General features: G+C 40.1%; 1 protein-coding gene across 1 annotated transcript; it reads left to right on the plus strand.

Annotated features, from left to right (window-relative positions):
- The first annotated feature begins 2,058 nt into the window (after positions 1-2,058).
- Positions 2,059-7,457, plus strand: LOC134219338 (KAT8 regulatory NSL complex subunit 3-like). Its single transcript, XM_062698057.1, has 5 exons — positions 2,059-2,381; positions 2,683-2,963; positions 3,083-3,907; positions 4,733-5,282; positions 5,690-7,457. The coding sequence occupies exons 2-5, from the start codon at positions 2,689-2,691 to the stop codon at positions 7,106-7,108; spliced, it is 3,069 nt and encodes a 1,022-aa protein (XP_062554041.1). The 5' UTR covers positions 2,059-2,381; positions 2,683-2,688; the 3' UTR covers positions 7,109-7,457.
- The last annotated feature ends 10,939 nt before the right edge of the window (positions 7,458-18,396 follow it).

An 18,396-nucleotide genomic window follows, 5' to 3' on the forward strand; every position in this document is an offset into this window, starting at 1 on the left:
GCTGGTCCATCTCGTCGTAAGTCCATTGTGTTCGTTTTGTCCATGTCGTGTATCCAATGATCATTGCATTGTCCGGTTGCCATTTATCCGGGTAACGTTGGAGGAATGCCTCCGAGAAGAACAAGTTGTCAGTCGTCATCAGGCAGCCCTGACGGTGAGGCGTGCACCCCAATACGCCACCGCAAAGGCTGCGCGTCCGGCGACTGACGAGGGTTTTGGTGGAGGGGCTGGGAATCGAACCCATGACCATTCACTGCCAAAAATATCTATATAAGATATATGTGTCGCCGTTATAATTTTTTGCAATAGCTCCACCCTAATATAATTGATATAGAACCACACATAAATTAAATAATTGCTAATTCGAGACCACACATACAGTTTATTTGGATATATATTTTATTAGTAGTTCGCGTGGGGAATGGTTATGTGTGCGCTAATATACATCATAAATTAAATCTATGGATTTTTGCCAATAAATATGTGTGGATTTTTAGTAGTGTTCGCTTGAAAGGCGAACGTGTAGCCAACTACGCTTCGGGACCCCCCTACATTAATTTATAGATGGATTAATAATCATTTTAGTCATTAAACAATTAACAGAAGAAACGTCTGATTTCCCCCATAATTCATAAAACAAGAAAAAAAAATAACTCTAATAACAAAATTCAATAGATGAAATATGTCTGTTTCTGCCAGCTGATAAAAGTGCGAATTGTAAGCAAAACAGATGATAGGGCTTGAGTTCTCACTAATACCATCATACTGATTCGATCCCGATTCGTTTTTCGTTCGGTTATTCAGAGTCGGGGTCGGACCTGACCCAGGTTTAAAACCGAAAACGACATAAATTTGGAAGCGCGGTAAGAGCGCTGCTATTTTATCAACCATCAAACGTCACCAGTACGAAATACAGCAACTAAATTGATAGCCGAAAACAGTGACCGATATGAAAACGAGTGATATGAAAACTAAAATGACAGGGCTACGAACTTGATCAAAATACTCGCGCCCATTAGGGTCTGTTCAAATATTAGGGGGGGGGGTTGCTTAATTTTTGTTACGATTTATTACGCAAAATATTGGGGGTGGGGGTTCTTCGAGAAATTGTTACGCGTAACAAATTAATTGCATTGAGAAAAAATATTTAAATTAAAAAAAATAAGATTAAAAAAATGTATTTGTTACGCGTTACGTATAGGGGTGTGGGTAGTTCTGAATTTTGTTACAAATTTTTACGAGGGGGTGGGGGGTTCATAATAACAACGTTTTTCGCGTTAATACTAGACACTATATAGGTTCCATAGACGAGCTGAGGCGAAGGCGAGTGTAGCCAAACGAACTGTCAGTTAGTGTAGCCAAACGAGCATGACGTCACGATTGCAATCCAAGCAACGGAGCGTGTGACGTCAAATTCACGTGGTACACTGTGAAAAAGTGGAAAAACACACTTAATCAAAATTGCCCAACCGTTCCTGCGCTCGTCTATGGAACCTATAGTGTCTATAGACTTGTGCAGCGGTTCATCGAATTCACTCACCCGATGGATTTTGACATTTGAGCGGGTCGTCTTCTCGAACAAAAGTTCATTTTGCGTTCATTATGCGACCCGCTCAAACGTCATAATTTCTTGGGGGAGTTCATTTTGCGTTAGTCTATCCAGTTTTCCGCGAGCGGTAATGGCCGCCAGCTTGCCTGCGGGTTAGTCTCTGATTTGACGTTTCTGGAGGTCAACTGCACCCACCATTCCAGCATTTTGATCAATGTGATATATAAGAAGGCTTGAATTCACTGAATCAGCACCTTCTTATATGCAACATTGGTCAGAATGTTCGGAGCGGTGGGTGCAGTTGACCTCCAGAAACGTCAAATCAGAGACTAACCCGCAGGCAAGCTGGCGGCCATTACCGCTCGCGGAAAACTGGATAGTTAATACGTAATATTTGAAATAACGTTAATTTTTGGATACTTGAGGGTTTCTGTGTAAATAAGTAAACTGTTATAAATATAGCTAGCAATACTGCTGTCAACCACACATTTGAAATATTTCATCGCATTTTTGCAGTGAGCTGTGAGTTCCGAATTTGATCCGACGCCATCCTTGTATTTTTGTGATTGTCTGAAAAAAATCGTGGAAAATTAGTGAAAACAGGTGGAAATTTCGTGTGATTTATGCCTAAATCAATCTCGCTGTTCCGTTATTTTGAGTTGTTCTTATTTTTGTTTCAATTGGTGCCGCGCTAAGCATGATGCAATCGGCGCTTATAGTTTTCAAACGAGACTCGAGCAGCCATCTGCAGCAGCACAGTCAGTAGGAAAAGCTGCCTCATTTTCCACCGTGGAAAAGGGACAGGCCGAAGGTTTATTGATTCATTTATATTGTAAGTAGGTGTGGTAAAAAGGAATACTAGCTCCTTTGTTTAAAGAATGTGAAAACAACAGTTACTATTGTTTTAAGAATATGAGTTTTAAATGTATAGTCCATCAAAACAAACACCCTAACCTCATAAGGGGAGATTCCAATTGGAATTATTTTTATTAGAAATTAGCGGCCTTTCAAGCATAACAGCACAACTTTTTAAATCGTCTAAAATTTGTTTTGAAGATTCTAAAGAAGGAAAGAGATTATACAGGTAGAAGGTCATATTTAAGAATATACTTATATATTTTTTAATTCTATAGCCAACAATGGAACACAGTTATTCGCGAGATTTGCGTCCCCCGATGGAAAACAGTCAGACGGCGTCGACAAGGGCGCTAATGGTGCACAGGCCACCACAGTGTCCAGCCTGTCACACACACGGTCATGACGAACGAATTGACCTGGAGGAATCGTACAATCCACCGATTCCTTCATACAACGAGGAGAGCGCCAAGATCGCTATGATGGAGAGCGAGAATGTCACGCAGATGGTGCGCAATCTCAACTCCGAGGACATTGACTGGGAGGAGAAGATCAATAAGTAAGCATAGCCATTGTTAATGCCACAGTAAGAAGTCGGAAGTACATTTGATAGGAAATTATTATCTAGGGGAATTCTAATACTAACAGTAATAACCCAGACCTAATTTTGTCTTTCAGGCTTGGTTGGTCCATACAACAAATTCGTTTGTTCAGTAAAATAACCAAGCTACTTGATATGGATCGGTTGGCGCGATTAACAATCGCTGACAAACAGCACGAACCGGTCCACCGGCGAATGGTTATTGACAAATCCGTGGGGCGTTTACGACAGGCCCTGTCTAGTGTAACCTGGGATCCTCGATTGACGCAGTGGATTCACGGATTGCTAGTGGAAAGCTTGCCTCCGAGCTACCTGGCCGCTTACATCGATATACTGCAGACTTTGAAGGCGAAACTGCCCAATCTAGTGGACAAGATGATTTTTGGAAGACCGATAAACATGCATCAGGAGCTGCTTGGTCCGGTACTCAAGAAACCCTGGGAACCGATCGTCGCCCACAAGAACAGAAAACTTCCAGGTCAGCCGTACATCGTGGTGGTGCCATCGGGACCGAATATGACCTCACCGAGCACTCGGCTGCAGAAGTGGTACTCACTTTTTGCAACTATGGCGTCCGTTATTCCAATCACGATGCCACCGCAGGGGAATGCCGTGTTGAAGCAATCGATTCAGAATGTGTCGGAACAGATGGTTGCGGTGACACGCACCAAGATACAGGAAGTTAGACAAGAAGCGCCCAATAGGCCTATAATTTTGGTGGGATTCAACGCTGGAGCAGCATTGGCCATTCAGATTGGTCTGGTTGAGGCGGTCAGCTGTATTGTGTGCCTCGGGTTCGCCTACAATACAGTGAATGGAACCAGAGGCGCACCGGATGATCACATTACGGACATTACAGCTCCGGTGTTGTTCGTTATCGGACAGATGTCGGCGAGGTCGAGGTAATTGTAAATTGTGGTGTTTTGTTACATTTAATGAACTTGATCAAGTGGCAATTAGTTTGGACGCGATTTGTATCGTGACTTTGTGAATTATTCAAGCATAATTTTTCAAAACGACATGTGTAACAATTATCAAGATTCGAGAAATCCTTTGGAGAGAATTGACAAACCTTTTTTTTAAAAGGGTTTTAAAATAAATCATTTCTCAAAAGTTCATCAATTCATCAATGCATGATTCGTAATAAGCGTGCTTCACATCATAGCTCAATTCATTACACCGGTATGCTGTACTTTTGTCACTGCATAACTGCAGTTTTGTTTTGTTTTGCTTTTTTGTTACATATGTCGGTTTGAGTTCCTATATGTTAAAGCGACGTATGTAACGTATGTGTGAGACTTTAAATTCAATTTAACTAAAATTTCTATATACGTCGATTCGTGAAAAAAATGAATTTAAGAATTTTAAGATCTAGAATCAGTCAAATCGATGTGTATTATAGAGTCGTCCGTGATTGTCATGTTGTATTAAAAACCTCGTTTTTGTTCACTTTTGTTACATACGTCGTTATGAAAAATACGCCTATAATGCTAAATTTGCCAGAATAATAAATCTATTGCTCAAGATTCAAGGAGAATATAAATCTCAATGTTGATCGCGACGATCGATCAAAGTCACTGATAAGTTGTTGGAATATTTTAAAAGAACAGAACTAAACTTCTAAACAAGACTAATATTTCGTGAAGATTGTGAATAGAATACCCAAATACTCAAATATCATACAACATGATTGATACCATTAAAAAAACAAATGTTCTTTATTACAGCCAAGAAGAAATCGAATTGCTTCGCGAACGAATGATCGCACAAACCTCGCTGGTAGTGGTCGGATCTGCCGACGACTGCCTACGGGTGTGTAAGTCCAAACGCAAAATCGAAGGCGTAACTCAATCGATGGTGGACAACATGGTGATGGATGAGGTGGCCGAATTCGCAACCAATAGCTTGCTGAATCCCCCAAGACCCAAGCAAACCATCAAGGACCCCAACGGACAGAAGTCCAATCTGCTATTGTCTAACAATAGCAGTAACTTGACCGCCACTGGCGGGCCACCGCCAATTTCGTCGGTTGGAGGAGCACCGAAAGCCCCTCCGCTTCCGGTTACTGGTGGTTACATTCGGAAAAGAAAGATGAGTCAGTCCGCTGATGGCAACGATCCATCGAAAGCAGCACGATTCAATAAACAGCCGCCACAAGCGACTCAACGAAAAACTACCAAAACTCAAAAACAATCGCGAGCAGAAAAGTTGTTACTGCAGCAGAATCAGCAAGCATTGGATGCTGCTATTCAAAGTATTCTACCATCAACGGACAAGGTGAGACTTATTATCTGTCAGAATGTCGGTGCTTTTTTTTCATATTATTTGTTTTAATTCTATTTTTTCATATTTGCAATTTTTAAGTTTTTTGTTTGTTATTTAATTTTTACTGCTTAAAGTATGTCTTTTATATTATTTACATAGTTTTCATTTACTAGTTAGTTTCTTAAACTTCCTTTTGTTTTATCATATTAAAATAAATCGAAGTTTGGATTTGAATTTGAATTTGAAGTGTTTGGAAAACCAATTAAATGAAAAATGTATAGGCGCCAAGAGATCATTTGCAATACGAAGTTTATATTTTCATAAATAGTTTAGATATTTACTTTTAGAGATTTTGCTAAAAACTTTTAAATGAAAATATTTTTACATTATCAATCATTAAAAAATGATATTTGTTCCAGCCATCCCCTGTACCCAATGCGAGTAAACCTCCACCGCACATGACTAATTATCAGGTTAGCAGCGGAAATAATTTGGAACTTCGTAGTTCGCAAGTCGTGTCCGGCATGGGTAACTCCCCCATTGTATTACCCATGCTGAAGCGAGAAGGTTCAACCCATACACAGCCTCCGATTCCGGCTACAACCCCAGCAGCTTCATCCACTCCTGAGATTAAAGTGATTCCCGCCAATCAGTTCATTCAATTGAAACCATCAGGATCTACGCAAAAGTTTGTAACCCTGAAGTCATCGTCAAAGCCAGTCGTGTCGGTGATTCCGAAGCCACCAACGCCTTTGGCTCCCGGTCCATTGGTGAAGCAAACAACACTCCAATCTCCAATCGTGTCCCAGCAGCATTCATTCAGCCCTACCAAATTTACTATTGTTCGAAGTCCTGTCGGTATGCCAATGACTCCCACGACCCCAACAACCATACCCATAAAAACGTTAAAATCGCCGCCAACCCCAGATCTATCAAATACGAGCATTTTCGATATGCCTATAGTATTTGCCGACAGTGAAGGCAATATTCAAGAGAGTTCGCCGCAAAAACCGATCGACACAATTAAAACGCCACCCAACATTATAACCATCGGACCAGTAGTGGGCAATCATCCCCAAATTGTGAAAACGGAAACCATGAACCGCCTCATCACACTACAACCTTCGATGAAACCCAATAAGGTTGTTGTCATCAACAAAGGAAACATGAAACAAGTTCCACCAAACTTGCTATCATCCGTTACCCTCAACAAATCAACCTCCATCACCCCGACTGGAGTGAAGTTCGCCAAAGTGGTTATCTCCAACCCACTCAATAAGGCTACAACTTCTACGACACCCACCACAACCATTCTCCCCCAGAAACTTACCCAAATCCTGCCCAACCAAAAAATAGAAATCATAAACAACACCGTTGTTAAGTCGGCCCCAATCACCGCCACTACCACATCTCAGCAGCAAAAGTTCCAACCAGTCATCTTGAACGTGGATCCCACCAAGACCACCACAATGAAGAATTTCGTCCGGGTTGGCGAAACACAGATCCGACCGATAACCGGCACTTCGAACGTGTCCATTCCCGCCAAGATCCCCACCTCGGGTACGAGTGTAACCACGACCAGTCCTGCTGCCCAACTGGCACCCGGGATTCCCGGCACGAACAAAATTCTCATCAAAACGAACTCCCTAGTCCAGTTCGCCAACCGGAAACCGACCATCCTGAACCGCAGCATCACGGTTCGGAAGGTCAACATTTTGCCTCAGTCGCAGGCAAGCAGTGGAGTCAACCCGGTAGCGGTCGGAAACTCTGTTGTGATTTCTTCTGCACCCAAACCGGTTACCAGCGTGCAGCAACAACAACAACCAAGGGCGCCATGAAGTGCAAACTATGCAAACATAGAGGATATAAGTTTTATCATGTGAGAAGTTTATTGATTGTTTTATGGAATAAAACACAGAATATCAAGTATGGTAAGTACCGTTTATAAATGTATTCGATTGTCAAAGTGAACAACAACCATAATATATTGACAATAATTTAACTAGAACGATTATATTTTGAACCACTGAAATATGAATGCCTTATCGACGACGTATGTCTGTAGGTTAGTTATTAGTCGTCCAAAATAACCGTATATACATTCTACCTACTATTGTGAACCACGTAAGGCTTTCAGCAACACAAAAAATACCATAGGAAATAGAATAAAACATATATGCTAAATAATATAGGTTTGATTCAGCGGAAAATATTGGCAGTCAGCAGCTCTACCTCGAAGAAACAATTTTGATTATTGAATGTCTAAACATATTATTTATGTTTCCAAAAATTGTATATTTGTCAAATATAACAAACCCTCAACTTGGCGGATACTCACACCTCACACGGATCAGATGACTTGATGAAAGTTTTCCGGACACCAGAACACTTGGACGAGTTTTACGGACAATTAATTTTATGTGAATTCGACGGGTTTGGTTTCGCTCCAATCGATTTGTAAGGCCTTGAAGAATATTCACTTTCTCAAAACTTGATACTCAATTTGAGGATACCGGTAAACAAGTACCGTGAAGTACCCTAATTTCGCGCACTTAAGAACTGATAAAGTTAAAACGTTCATTAAAAACCCGACTTAATCCACCTACAGTGAACGCAACCCTTCTTACACTTTTGAATGGTTGTGCAGTGCATATTACAATTTCTATGCATATGACCTTCAATTGAATGTAAAATAACTGATATTATCATGCTTTTAACGATTTCAAAATAAAAAAAAGGATATTTCTGGAAATTTAACAATTTTAAAAAAATACAAAGAGACTGCAGATTTGATTTGCCGCCTTAAATGGCAATATTACAGCTTCTGTTTAAGCCCAAAAGAGTTCAAATCGGGTTATAGACGGCTGAGATATTGGTGTGACAATTCTTCATTAGTAGTCTGAAAATATGTCTCATATTCGTATTTCACAGATATCTCTGAAACCGAATTTCCAATTGCAGAAAAAAATGAATGGGTCCAATGACAAAAACATAGCTTTCGTTTAACAATAAAATCGCACAAATCGGTCCAAGGACGACTGAGATCTTGATGGGACATATTTTACCAATGTGTGAAGTTGATACGTCTTATGCTTTATGTTCGTATTTCAGAGATATCTCCGGAACCCAATGTCTAATTGCAAAAACAAAATACAATGGGTTCAATGGCAAAGTCATAGCTTTCGTTTAAAGATAAAATCATGCAAATTGGTTTACAGACGGCTGAGATATTCATGTGACATTATTATGTTAGTTTTCTGAAAATGCACTTCATGTTCGTATTTCTCACATATCTCTGGAACCAAATGTCCGATTGCAAAAAAATTGAACTCGTACAATGACAAAGTCATAGCTTTCGTTTAGTGTTAAAATCGTGCAAATCGGTCCACGGACGGCTGAGATCTTGATGTGAGATTTTGTAACGCACACACACGCACACACGCACACACGCACACACACACACACACACACACATACATACATGTGCTCAGTTCGTCGAGCTGAGTTGATTGGTATATACGACTTGGGTCTCCGAGCCTCGGATAAAAAGTCGGTTTTTCAAGCGATCTTTATACCCTTCTTAGGGTGTAAGAAGGGTAAAAACATGTAATGGTCATTTGGAAACATTTGCTACTGCATCACGTAGTGGAAGGATTCTAGGTTCTCAAAAAAATGTTACTTGCAAATTTTGCCGCTTATTAAAAAAAAAATTGGGGTATGAATCTGAGACCGTTATATGCTCTTTATTTCGCGCAAGAAAAAAGGGTAGTTCCTAATTTCGCGCAAAATTGTTCCTAACTTCGCTCATGTTTGGAATTGAATATCGTTATTGGTTTGATGAAATATAATCAATTGACCAATAGAAGCATGCATCCATTGTTCAAAATATACAGATAACGGTATCAGACAGCCGTCAGTGACCCATTCTTTAGTCGAAATGGTATGTACCTATATTTCGACCCTGGAGCTTTGCTTAGATTTTACTTCATGAATTTTAGTTGACGTTGACACAAGTCATAATTCCTAAAATATCGTTTTCTTCTGAAATATAAACCATATTTTAAGAAAAAAGGCATTGTATGAATTGAGCAATCTTTAGCTGGTGTATAAAAAAGTTTGAATTTTCGAGACGCCTTGAAAGAAAGTCTCAAATTCCGCTATCTCTTACATAGGACATCTTCAAATATATGTTTTATGCAACGCATCTTCAATATTATATACATTATCAAAAAAGCTGCTGTAGTTTTATCTTAAGTTTTGCTTCATTTTACACATCGCACATTATAGCATCATTTTACACATCGGATTTGATAGCTATTGCAGGCACTGATCTATAAGATTTTTCGAGTCAACATTAGTCGATGTCGGTGTTTATCCGCCTGAAAATTAGTAAAAAGCGTATGGGAATGAACTCTTCGGGTTCTATTTAGTGTAAAACTGTCCTGTGCATTATATTGCTTATGTTTCATTAGAATGTTGCAAATGAAACTACGCAACAACAATAAACGAAATTAGGCACCATAATTACTCTCATATACCTAATTTCGCACACAAAGCAAAAGTCTAAATAAACTCAAAGGACATAAAATTTCACACTTTTCAATAGTAATGACGAATAAACATATCCAACAGAGCATAATGGATACAAATATTTCTAGAAAGTAGCCAGTTTTGTACAGTAAAATCATTTGTTTACTTGGGTCATGTTCTTTGTGGCTGTGCTAAGCACAAACAAATATGGCGGTCGATGGGAGGACCAAATTGAAATAATTTTATTTGGTGTACTAAACCAAGTTTGTTTTTCAATTTTTTTCGTGAAAAACATTCAACAACAATGATATTTTGTAATCCTCCAGATTTTTTAATTTTGACTGGCACCTGAAAATTGAAAAAAATAAATGATTTTATAATGCGCGAAGTTAGGGCGCGCGCGAAATTAGGGCACATCACGGTATTCTCTACGTCTGAGAGAGTCCACCCATTCGAAACGAATTGTTTGCCAAGTTCTTTTTTATGGTATAGGAAAGTTTGTCTGTGTCTGCATTATTGAACTGCCCATGATCACATAGTTGACGTATAAGCCAAAATGACTAAAACACACTTTTTTGCGGATATGGTCATAAGTCATATGCTCCATGCAAAAATATTCATATCTTGTTCGGAAACATTCGAGTTATGGTTATGGCGAGTTATAATTGTTTTTGGAAAAACGGTCATTTGGTCGCATAAGTTGACGTACCTCCATTACCTGCTGCAATATGGAGCAAAAACCTGTCTCATATTTTTTCGACATACACAATACACTAATTAAGCACAACATAGGTTTTGTTTTACTTTGTCGTATTTCAAGACTACTTTATGATTTGAGCGTAACTAATTTGGTAATTAAAAATTAATATGCAAGTTCCTGCTAAAGCAAGCATTTCTTGTGAAATCCACGGTATAATCCGACAAAATAAGCTTTCATCCATCGAGGTGTAGCTCTGGAGATAAACGTTTACATTCTTTCAATCAATAAAATAATGTTTGTTTGCTAAAATTGTCACCAAAAGCTTTGATTTAAGACAATCGCGTTCATTCAAAAGGAAATATAATATAAAAGAAGAATGAAAAATCCATTAATTATGTAACGCAATTATTAGCCATTTGTGTCACACATTTTTTAGAAGCATATCAAAATTGTGTATGGGAAATCACACTTATCTAAATCCCCATTCCTTCTCTAAAGTGTATTAATTTATGGGTATTTTCTAAAAGTGCATACTTACTTGATACTTGATGGGCTACAGCTCTTTGATGAACCTACGCCGAATGGAGTATCCTTCTCCACTGGACTCGATCCTGGGCCAATCGCTTCCAGTCGCCCTGAACATTGAGCGCCCTCAGGTCCTCTTCAACTGCAAAAAACCATCGTGTACGCGGCCTTCCACGAAGCCTGCGGCCTCTTCCGGGTTCTCTACTAAATATTATCTTCGCTTGACGTTCTTCCGGCATACGAACAACGTGACCAGCCCACCGTAGTCTGCCGTGTTGTATAAGCTTAATAATATCCAGCCCTTTATACACCTGGTACAATTCGTGATTCATGCGACGCCGCCAGATACCGTTCTCCTGTTTACCGCCGAGTATTGTCCGCAGCACCTTACGCTCAAACACTCCGAGAGCTCTCCGATCAGCCTCCTTTAACGTCCATGTCTCATGGCCGTATAAAGCCACCGGAAGAATTAGAGTAGTATACAGCGCGAGTTTTGTTTTCGTTTGCAGACTACGGGACTTAAGCTGGTTACGAAGTCCGTAATAAGTCCTATTTGCAGCTGCAATACGCCTTTTCACCTCGCGGGTAACATCATTATCGCACGTCACTAATGTTCCAAGATACACAAATTCTTCTACCACTTCAAACTTTTCACCATCCAGCACTATTTCGCTACCACCATCACTAATGAACCCACGTTGATTGCCAGCGACCATGTACTTCGTTTTGCTGGTATTGATCGTGAGTCCAATCCTCGCTGTCTCCCTCTTAAAAGGCGCAAAAGCATCTTCCACGGCACGGCGATCAATTCCGATAATATCGATATCGTCCGCAAATCCCAGGAGCATAAGCGATTTTGTGATAATGGTACCGCTTCTTTGCACACCAGCTCTCCTAATTGCTCCCTCGAGCGCTATATTGAACAGTAGGTTCGAGATTGCATCACCCTGCTTTAATCCATCTAAGGTAACAAATGACGTCGATATTTCATCCGCAACCCTTACACTTGATTTCGATCCGTCCAACGTTATACGAATCAGCCGTATCAGTTTCGCCGGAAAACGTTCAAGCATAATTTGCCATAATTCATTCCGTTACACTGAATCGTACGCCGCCTTGAAATCAATAAACAGATGATGTGTCTGCAAGTTGTACACCCGGAATTTATCAAGGATTTGTCTCAGGGTAAACATTTGATCCGTCGTTGATCGGCCCTCACGAAAACCCGCTTGGTATTCGCCGACGAAGGACTCTTCAAGCGGTCTCAATCTGTTGAACAGAATACGGGACATAATTTTGTACGCCGAATTAAGGAGGGTTATTCCTCGGTAATTGGCACACTCCAGTCTGTGCCCTTTCTTAAAGAGAGGGCAAATGAGGCCGCAGGCAATGAGCTAGCAGGCATTTCCTCGTCTTCCCATATTTTCGACATAATATGGTGCAGAACTTCATAAAGCTGCTCACTTCCATGTTTGAGAAGTTCAGCCGGGAGCTGGTCCCTCCCCGCAGCCTTATTGTTTTTCAGCTCTTTAACAGCTTTTTTAACCTCATCTAGTGTAGGTGACTCCACAGCTTGTCCATCGTCGCTAATATTTATACTGTTCACCGATGCACCGTCACTTTCTCCATTCAACAAAGTCTCGAAGTGTTGCTTCCACCTGGCAGCCACTTCAGTTTTATCTGTTAGCAAATTCCATTGTTGGTCGTTGCACATGACGGGAGATGGCGCTGTCTTTCTCCGCACGCCATTGACAGACTCATAAAACCTCCGCATATCGTTCTGCTCCATTTTTTCCTGCGCCTCACTAATAACTTGTTCTTCGTACTCTTTTTTCTTCCTGCGATGGGTTCGTTTTTCGGCTGTTCTTGCTTCCTTGTACCGATCTCTATTCGATCGGATACCCGACACCAACATCCGGCTTCTGGCAACGTTCTTCTCGTCTGTCACTCTCTGACATTCCACATCGAACCAACCCGTCCTGGGTCGCCTCTGTGCAGTACCTACCACTTCTCGTGCTGTTGTGCTCACCGCTCCATGGATCGACTCCCATAGATCGTTGATGTTGTCGCTAACGTTGATTGCACTTATCCGTTCGTCGAGCTTCTGGCGGTACTCAGCCGATACTCCATCCGCCGACAATCGCTGGATATTGTAACACATCGTTCGCTGTGATCTTTCGTTCGATACAGTTGACAACCGTGATCGAATTTTACTGACAACGAGGTAGTGATCAGAGTCAATGCTTGGACCTCTGATTGTCCGCACATCGATAACATCCGAGAAATGGCGCCCATCCACCAGAACATGGTCTATCTGGTTGCAAGTTTCACCATTTGGGTGTCTCCAGGTGTGATTTCGGATGTTCTCTCGTGCAAAGTAGGTGCTACTGATGGCCACCCCTCTGGCAGCAGCAAAATTTACTAGCCGTAGGCCGTTGTCATTGGTAGCGGAGTGAAGGCTCTCCCTACCGATTATGGGACGGAAAAAGTCCTCTCTACCGATAACAATTTTCACGTCATGCTTTGAGCACTCTCCATAGGCTTTATCAAGACATTCATAAGGTGCCTGCCAGAGTAAACGCGACGAGCGATGCGACGCGACGCGACTCACGTAAAATAATAACAATCATTATCAACAGGCTGTCAAATTGCACTGTCGCGTCGCGTCGCATCGCACGTCGCGTTTACTCTGGCTTGCCCCTAAAACGTGTCCTTCACGTCGTCGGATTTATCGTTTGTCGGTGCGTAAACGTTGATTAGGCTGTAATTGAAGAATTTGCCCCGTATCCTCAACACACAGATTCGTTCGCTAATGGGTTTCCACCGCATCACTCGCTTCATCTGCTTGCCCATCACTACGAAACCAACTCCATGCTCTGCTTTTTCACCGCCGCTGTGATAGATGTTATACTTGAATGTAGTATTGGTCGTGGGGTCCATGGCTCGGAATTCACGTTCCCCGGATCTAGGCCATCGGACTTCTTGAATAGCAGCCACGTTTACTCCAACCTTCTGCAGTTCACGAGCCAGAAGGCTCACTCGTCCAGGTTCATTTAGGGTCCTGACATTTCAGGTACCGAGTTTCTAATCATTGTCCTTATTTCGATGACGGGTCGGTTAACAAAAATAACCTTCTTTTTGTCTTCTTTCTCCATTTTCTTGATATTTGAAAGGCTTCAGTAAGCTACCTTACCGGGGTCGCGTTACCTACATCGCGATGATGGGGCTGCCACCTTAGGTATAGCTGACGCGATACAGCATTTCGTTAATCAGCCGCTGGGTACCAGGCAGACGCTGTTTGAGCCGCACCTCCTGGTGAACAGACGCTCGAGGCGTACCTTCTCACTCTAGCTGATGTCAGAAGGACAACAGTGCCCAGGCTGTACTACCAGCTAAGTACACAACCCTTAGCTGGCGGTCTTTTGTCATCGGACGACCCGTGGAAGCGTGAGATAGAGACTTGTGGGGACCAGAGCTCTGTTGGGCGCTCCTTCCTTGATGTCAACCCACCATTTTGCAGCCCAACATATACATTATCCAGCCATGAACATATACAGATATAAAAAATGTGAAAGCATGAAAATGTAAAAATATGAAAGCATCATATAATGTGATATATGTATGAAAATATGAAAAATATAAAAATATGGAAAATATGACAATATAAAAATATTATAGTATGAAAATGTAATAACATGAAATTATATAAATATGAAAATACAAAAATATGAAATAAAATAGTTTAAAAATATTAAAACATTAAATATTAAATATGAAAGTGTAAAATTAGACAGTATAAAATACGTAAAACAAAAATATTAAAATGTAAAAATATAAAATTATAAAAATATGGAAATTTAAAAAAAATGTAAAAATATGAAAAATAAATATAATGAAATATGAAAAATAAGTATAATGAAATATGGAAAATAAATATAATATGAATATATGAAAATACGAAAGCATGGCATTGCTACGGTATATTTCGTGGACTGGAAACTAGTGATACTCATGTTTCCTTTGAATTCTCTGTCCAGATTGCTATCAGAAATCAAGGTGGGTGTAGTCCTTAATTTCAATCTATGACAAAAATGACAAAAGCATTAGAATTACTATTCCTGGCCACGCTTATCTGTACCGTTACTAGGGAGAGAAGGAATAAGTACCACGGAGTTGAATATTGGGAAGGTATTCGTTGGGTCAGGATGTGCCTGTAGCTGGCAATGTGACCATGGTAGAACTTACCCCGTAACACACCACGTAAAGGGGTCTACCTAGCATTACGGGTAAAAAAATCTCTTGTACCTACTTCCAGACAAAAAGTTTGTACTACTCTACATTTAATACGTGAACATTTCCTTCTTTTTACTTACCGGGTGAATTTGTCTTGCCTACACAGAAAGAACAAACATTATTTTATCAAATATATTGCACTCTCGTTTTAAGAAGTGATATTTTTTCTTTAAAATAAAAGTTAAAACTTTGGAATCGAAAGTTATCTGTTTAATTCAAACATATTTTTCATCGGGTCTGAATCCAAATTTTGAAATTTGTCTTATGAACTAAAAAGTTTTTAAACTTTTATTTTCAAAACATTCAATGTGAAACAAATATCATTCACCGTGACAGGTTATTCGATATCGGAAGATAAAAAAAAAGAAATATTTATTTTTGTTGACGTACTTTTACCCGCACTCTTGTGAACAATTTTATATTTAATTTTTGATTCACATAGAAAGTAAAAATGAATTTCAGCCCGCTTATCGTTGAATTATATACATAATTACAGTGATTATGAGGTGAGTAACATTGCAGCTGCTATTAAACGCTCCCAAAGTTGATTCGTCAAACTTGTGATGCATTATATTTCAGCCATTTCAGCTCCCCAGATATGATGTGGAGCTGGGACGTGGAGCTATGAGAATCTCACCATTGGCGATGTCGACTGTGTCAATAATGGCCTTGTAAATTCAATTCAGACACATCTTCATTGAGTTCCTTTCTGTTTGGCGGAATAATATTTATATAGATGAGTGGTGAGTATAAATTATACGCCCAAATGAATCGCCTAATAACTTATTATTTGCGATCAGATTACGCCATTTGGAATCACAGCAAAGATGACACTATTTACCGCGAGGGACAGTTATTTGGTGAACTCGCCCAAGCTGTTGGCAGCATGTGCCTTCGGATCAGCAGAATTGATGGGTCAGGCGATCTACACCAACCACAAGGCAATTCCGTGAGAAATGAATAGAACGAAAAAAAAAATATAAAAATGAAGTGTTGTGTAATAAATATTTACTGTTTCTGTAAGATTGCCAGACTAATACAAACATCAATTTTGGAAAGATCGTAGGTCCCAAAAAAATTTTGTTTTTCGTTTCTTTTTTCCGGCTTGGCGAAAAAGAAAGTGGAAATACTTTCGCTTTAGGCCTACAACCTTTTCGAAATTTATGTATGAATGAATTATTTTTATTTGAAAAATTCCCTCTAAAAACATTTGTAGTAAGAGCTTTCAATATAAATATCATGTACTTTTATTTATCATAGTACAATATGTTTGATCTGACAGTTCTGCAAAACGGTGACTGTTAAACTCTTATTTGAAATAAAAGTTTAAGCACTTTTATTTTGAACATTCGCTACTCTCTACGAAAAAGAACCAACGCAACTTTTTATTTTAACCAACGGTTTTTTTTATTTTCAATAACGATTTTTCTTTCTGTGTAATAAATATTGATTTTATTAGCATTTTGGCGGTTCGGAGGGTCCGCAACAAGGATGTTACTGCAACTAACGCTATAACTTCGTTACTAGTGGAATTCTAACAATGAACCATTAGGCAGAGTTGTAGAAAAACCTTTGCAATAGAAGTCCACCATATAACACAATTTGAAATTTGGCTTCTGGAATGAATTATTGACAAACTACTAAATGATCGAACGCTTATTACTAAATGATCGATAACATCCTTGGTCCGCAAGTCATCATCCATCTGATTGACCCATTTTGCCCGCTACGCACCATGCTTTTTTGTACCCGTTGGATCGTTGTTGTTGGCCCCTTTCGGAGGTTTTCTAGCACGCGTTTTTTTGGTTATGCGAGCTCAAAACTGTAAGTTTTATTTTAGTTAGTTTAAATTTTACAATAATTTTTTTCTTATAAATTCAATTACTCACATTGATCTCCTAGTTTTAAATTCAGGTTTACTTCCCAGGATGATTTCACCAATAGGGCTATTAAACGTATCTTTTAATTTCTACGAGAACTTTAACTCTGCCCTTTTCGTCGTCAATGAAAAGATGGTTTGAGGAAAAAAGATGATATGTTGAGGAATAATGACATTGACATGTCTGTCAACGCTTGACAGCCGACAGTCAATTTGACAGTCAACCGCCAGTCTCCTGAGAGTCTCCGGTCGTTCTGGAATGACACCTTGCGAGCTCAGTAGCAAAAATGGTTTGGCGTGAGAGCCTCCTGAGTCTCCGCTTCGAGTGGCACGAACGTCAATAGTCTAGAGTTCACTATTCCTTCTGCCTCGGTCATCAACGTAAGAAGCGAATCGTCGTCCGGATTTCGGTTGGTTGTCAGGGCGGAAAAGGCTGTTTTAATGGACCTGACGAGTCTCTCCCACAATCCGCCCATGTGGGGAGCGGATGGCGGGTTAAACACCCACTTGGTGGTCGCATTGGTGAACACCTCGGAGAGTTGTTGATTCATTTGAAGATCTGCTGTTGCAACTCACGGTTGGCACCAAGGAAGTTGGTACCGTTGTCGCTCCGGATCTCTAGCGGAGCACCCCTTCGTACCACGAACCGCCGAATTGCCATTTTACACGCCTCCGTTGATAGTGAATGAACCACCTCTAGATGGACTGCTTTGATACTACAGTATGGCCCATAAAAAATGCGAAAATATTTTCTAACTTATGTTTGTGTACATTAAAGGGTTATTTCTACTATTCATATATATGTGTGTAAGCAAACGTATCATGAAAAAACATTTGTATCTAGTGAATGTATTAATGAAAAAAATTGTTACTATGTAACATAGTCTCTCAACTATGTAACTTCGTAACTATAATTTTGATATTTTCGCATTTTTTTATGGACCATACTGTAAGGCACGTAAATAATGCCACCCATCGCTTGACCAAAGATCGTCCCACCTTGACTAAGATGGGACCAAAGTAGTCCAATCCGACCAAGCTAAACGGCCGATTTTATGGGCTGTGGCTCGCCTTAGGAAGAGGCGCCTCTCGTGGGCACATCAGTTTCGCTCTTACTACTCTGCATTGCATACACATTTTGGAAAGATTTCGGCAATTTTTCGCCCCCGGAATCTGCTGAGTACGTCTGGAAGTGGTTG

The sequence above is a fragment of the Armigeres subalbatus genome, chromosome 3 (genome assembly GCF_024139115.2).
Source record: "Armigeres subalbatus isolate Guangzhou_Male chromosome 3, GZ_Asu_2, whole genome shotgun sequence".
NCBI classification, from domain to species: domain Eukaryota; kingdom Metazoa; phylum Arthropoda; class Insecta; order Diptera; family Culicidae; genus Armigeres; species Armigeres subalbatus.

Bases quoted from the DNA above. Each gene is read 5' to 3' on its own strand.
- LOC134219338 (XM_062698057.1), top strand. From the start codon at position 2,689: ATGGAACACAGTTATTCGCGAGATTTGCGTCCCCCGATGGAAAACAGT. The intron at 2,964-3,082 runs GTAAGCATAGCC...TTTGTCTTTCAG, and splicing joins TGGGAGGAGAAGATCAATAA to GCTTGGTTGGTCCATACAAC. The intron at 3,908-4,732 runs GTAATTGTAAAT...TCTTTATTACAG, and splicing joins CAGATGTCGGCGAGGTCGAG to CCAAGAAGAAATCGAATTGC.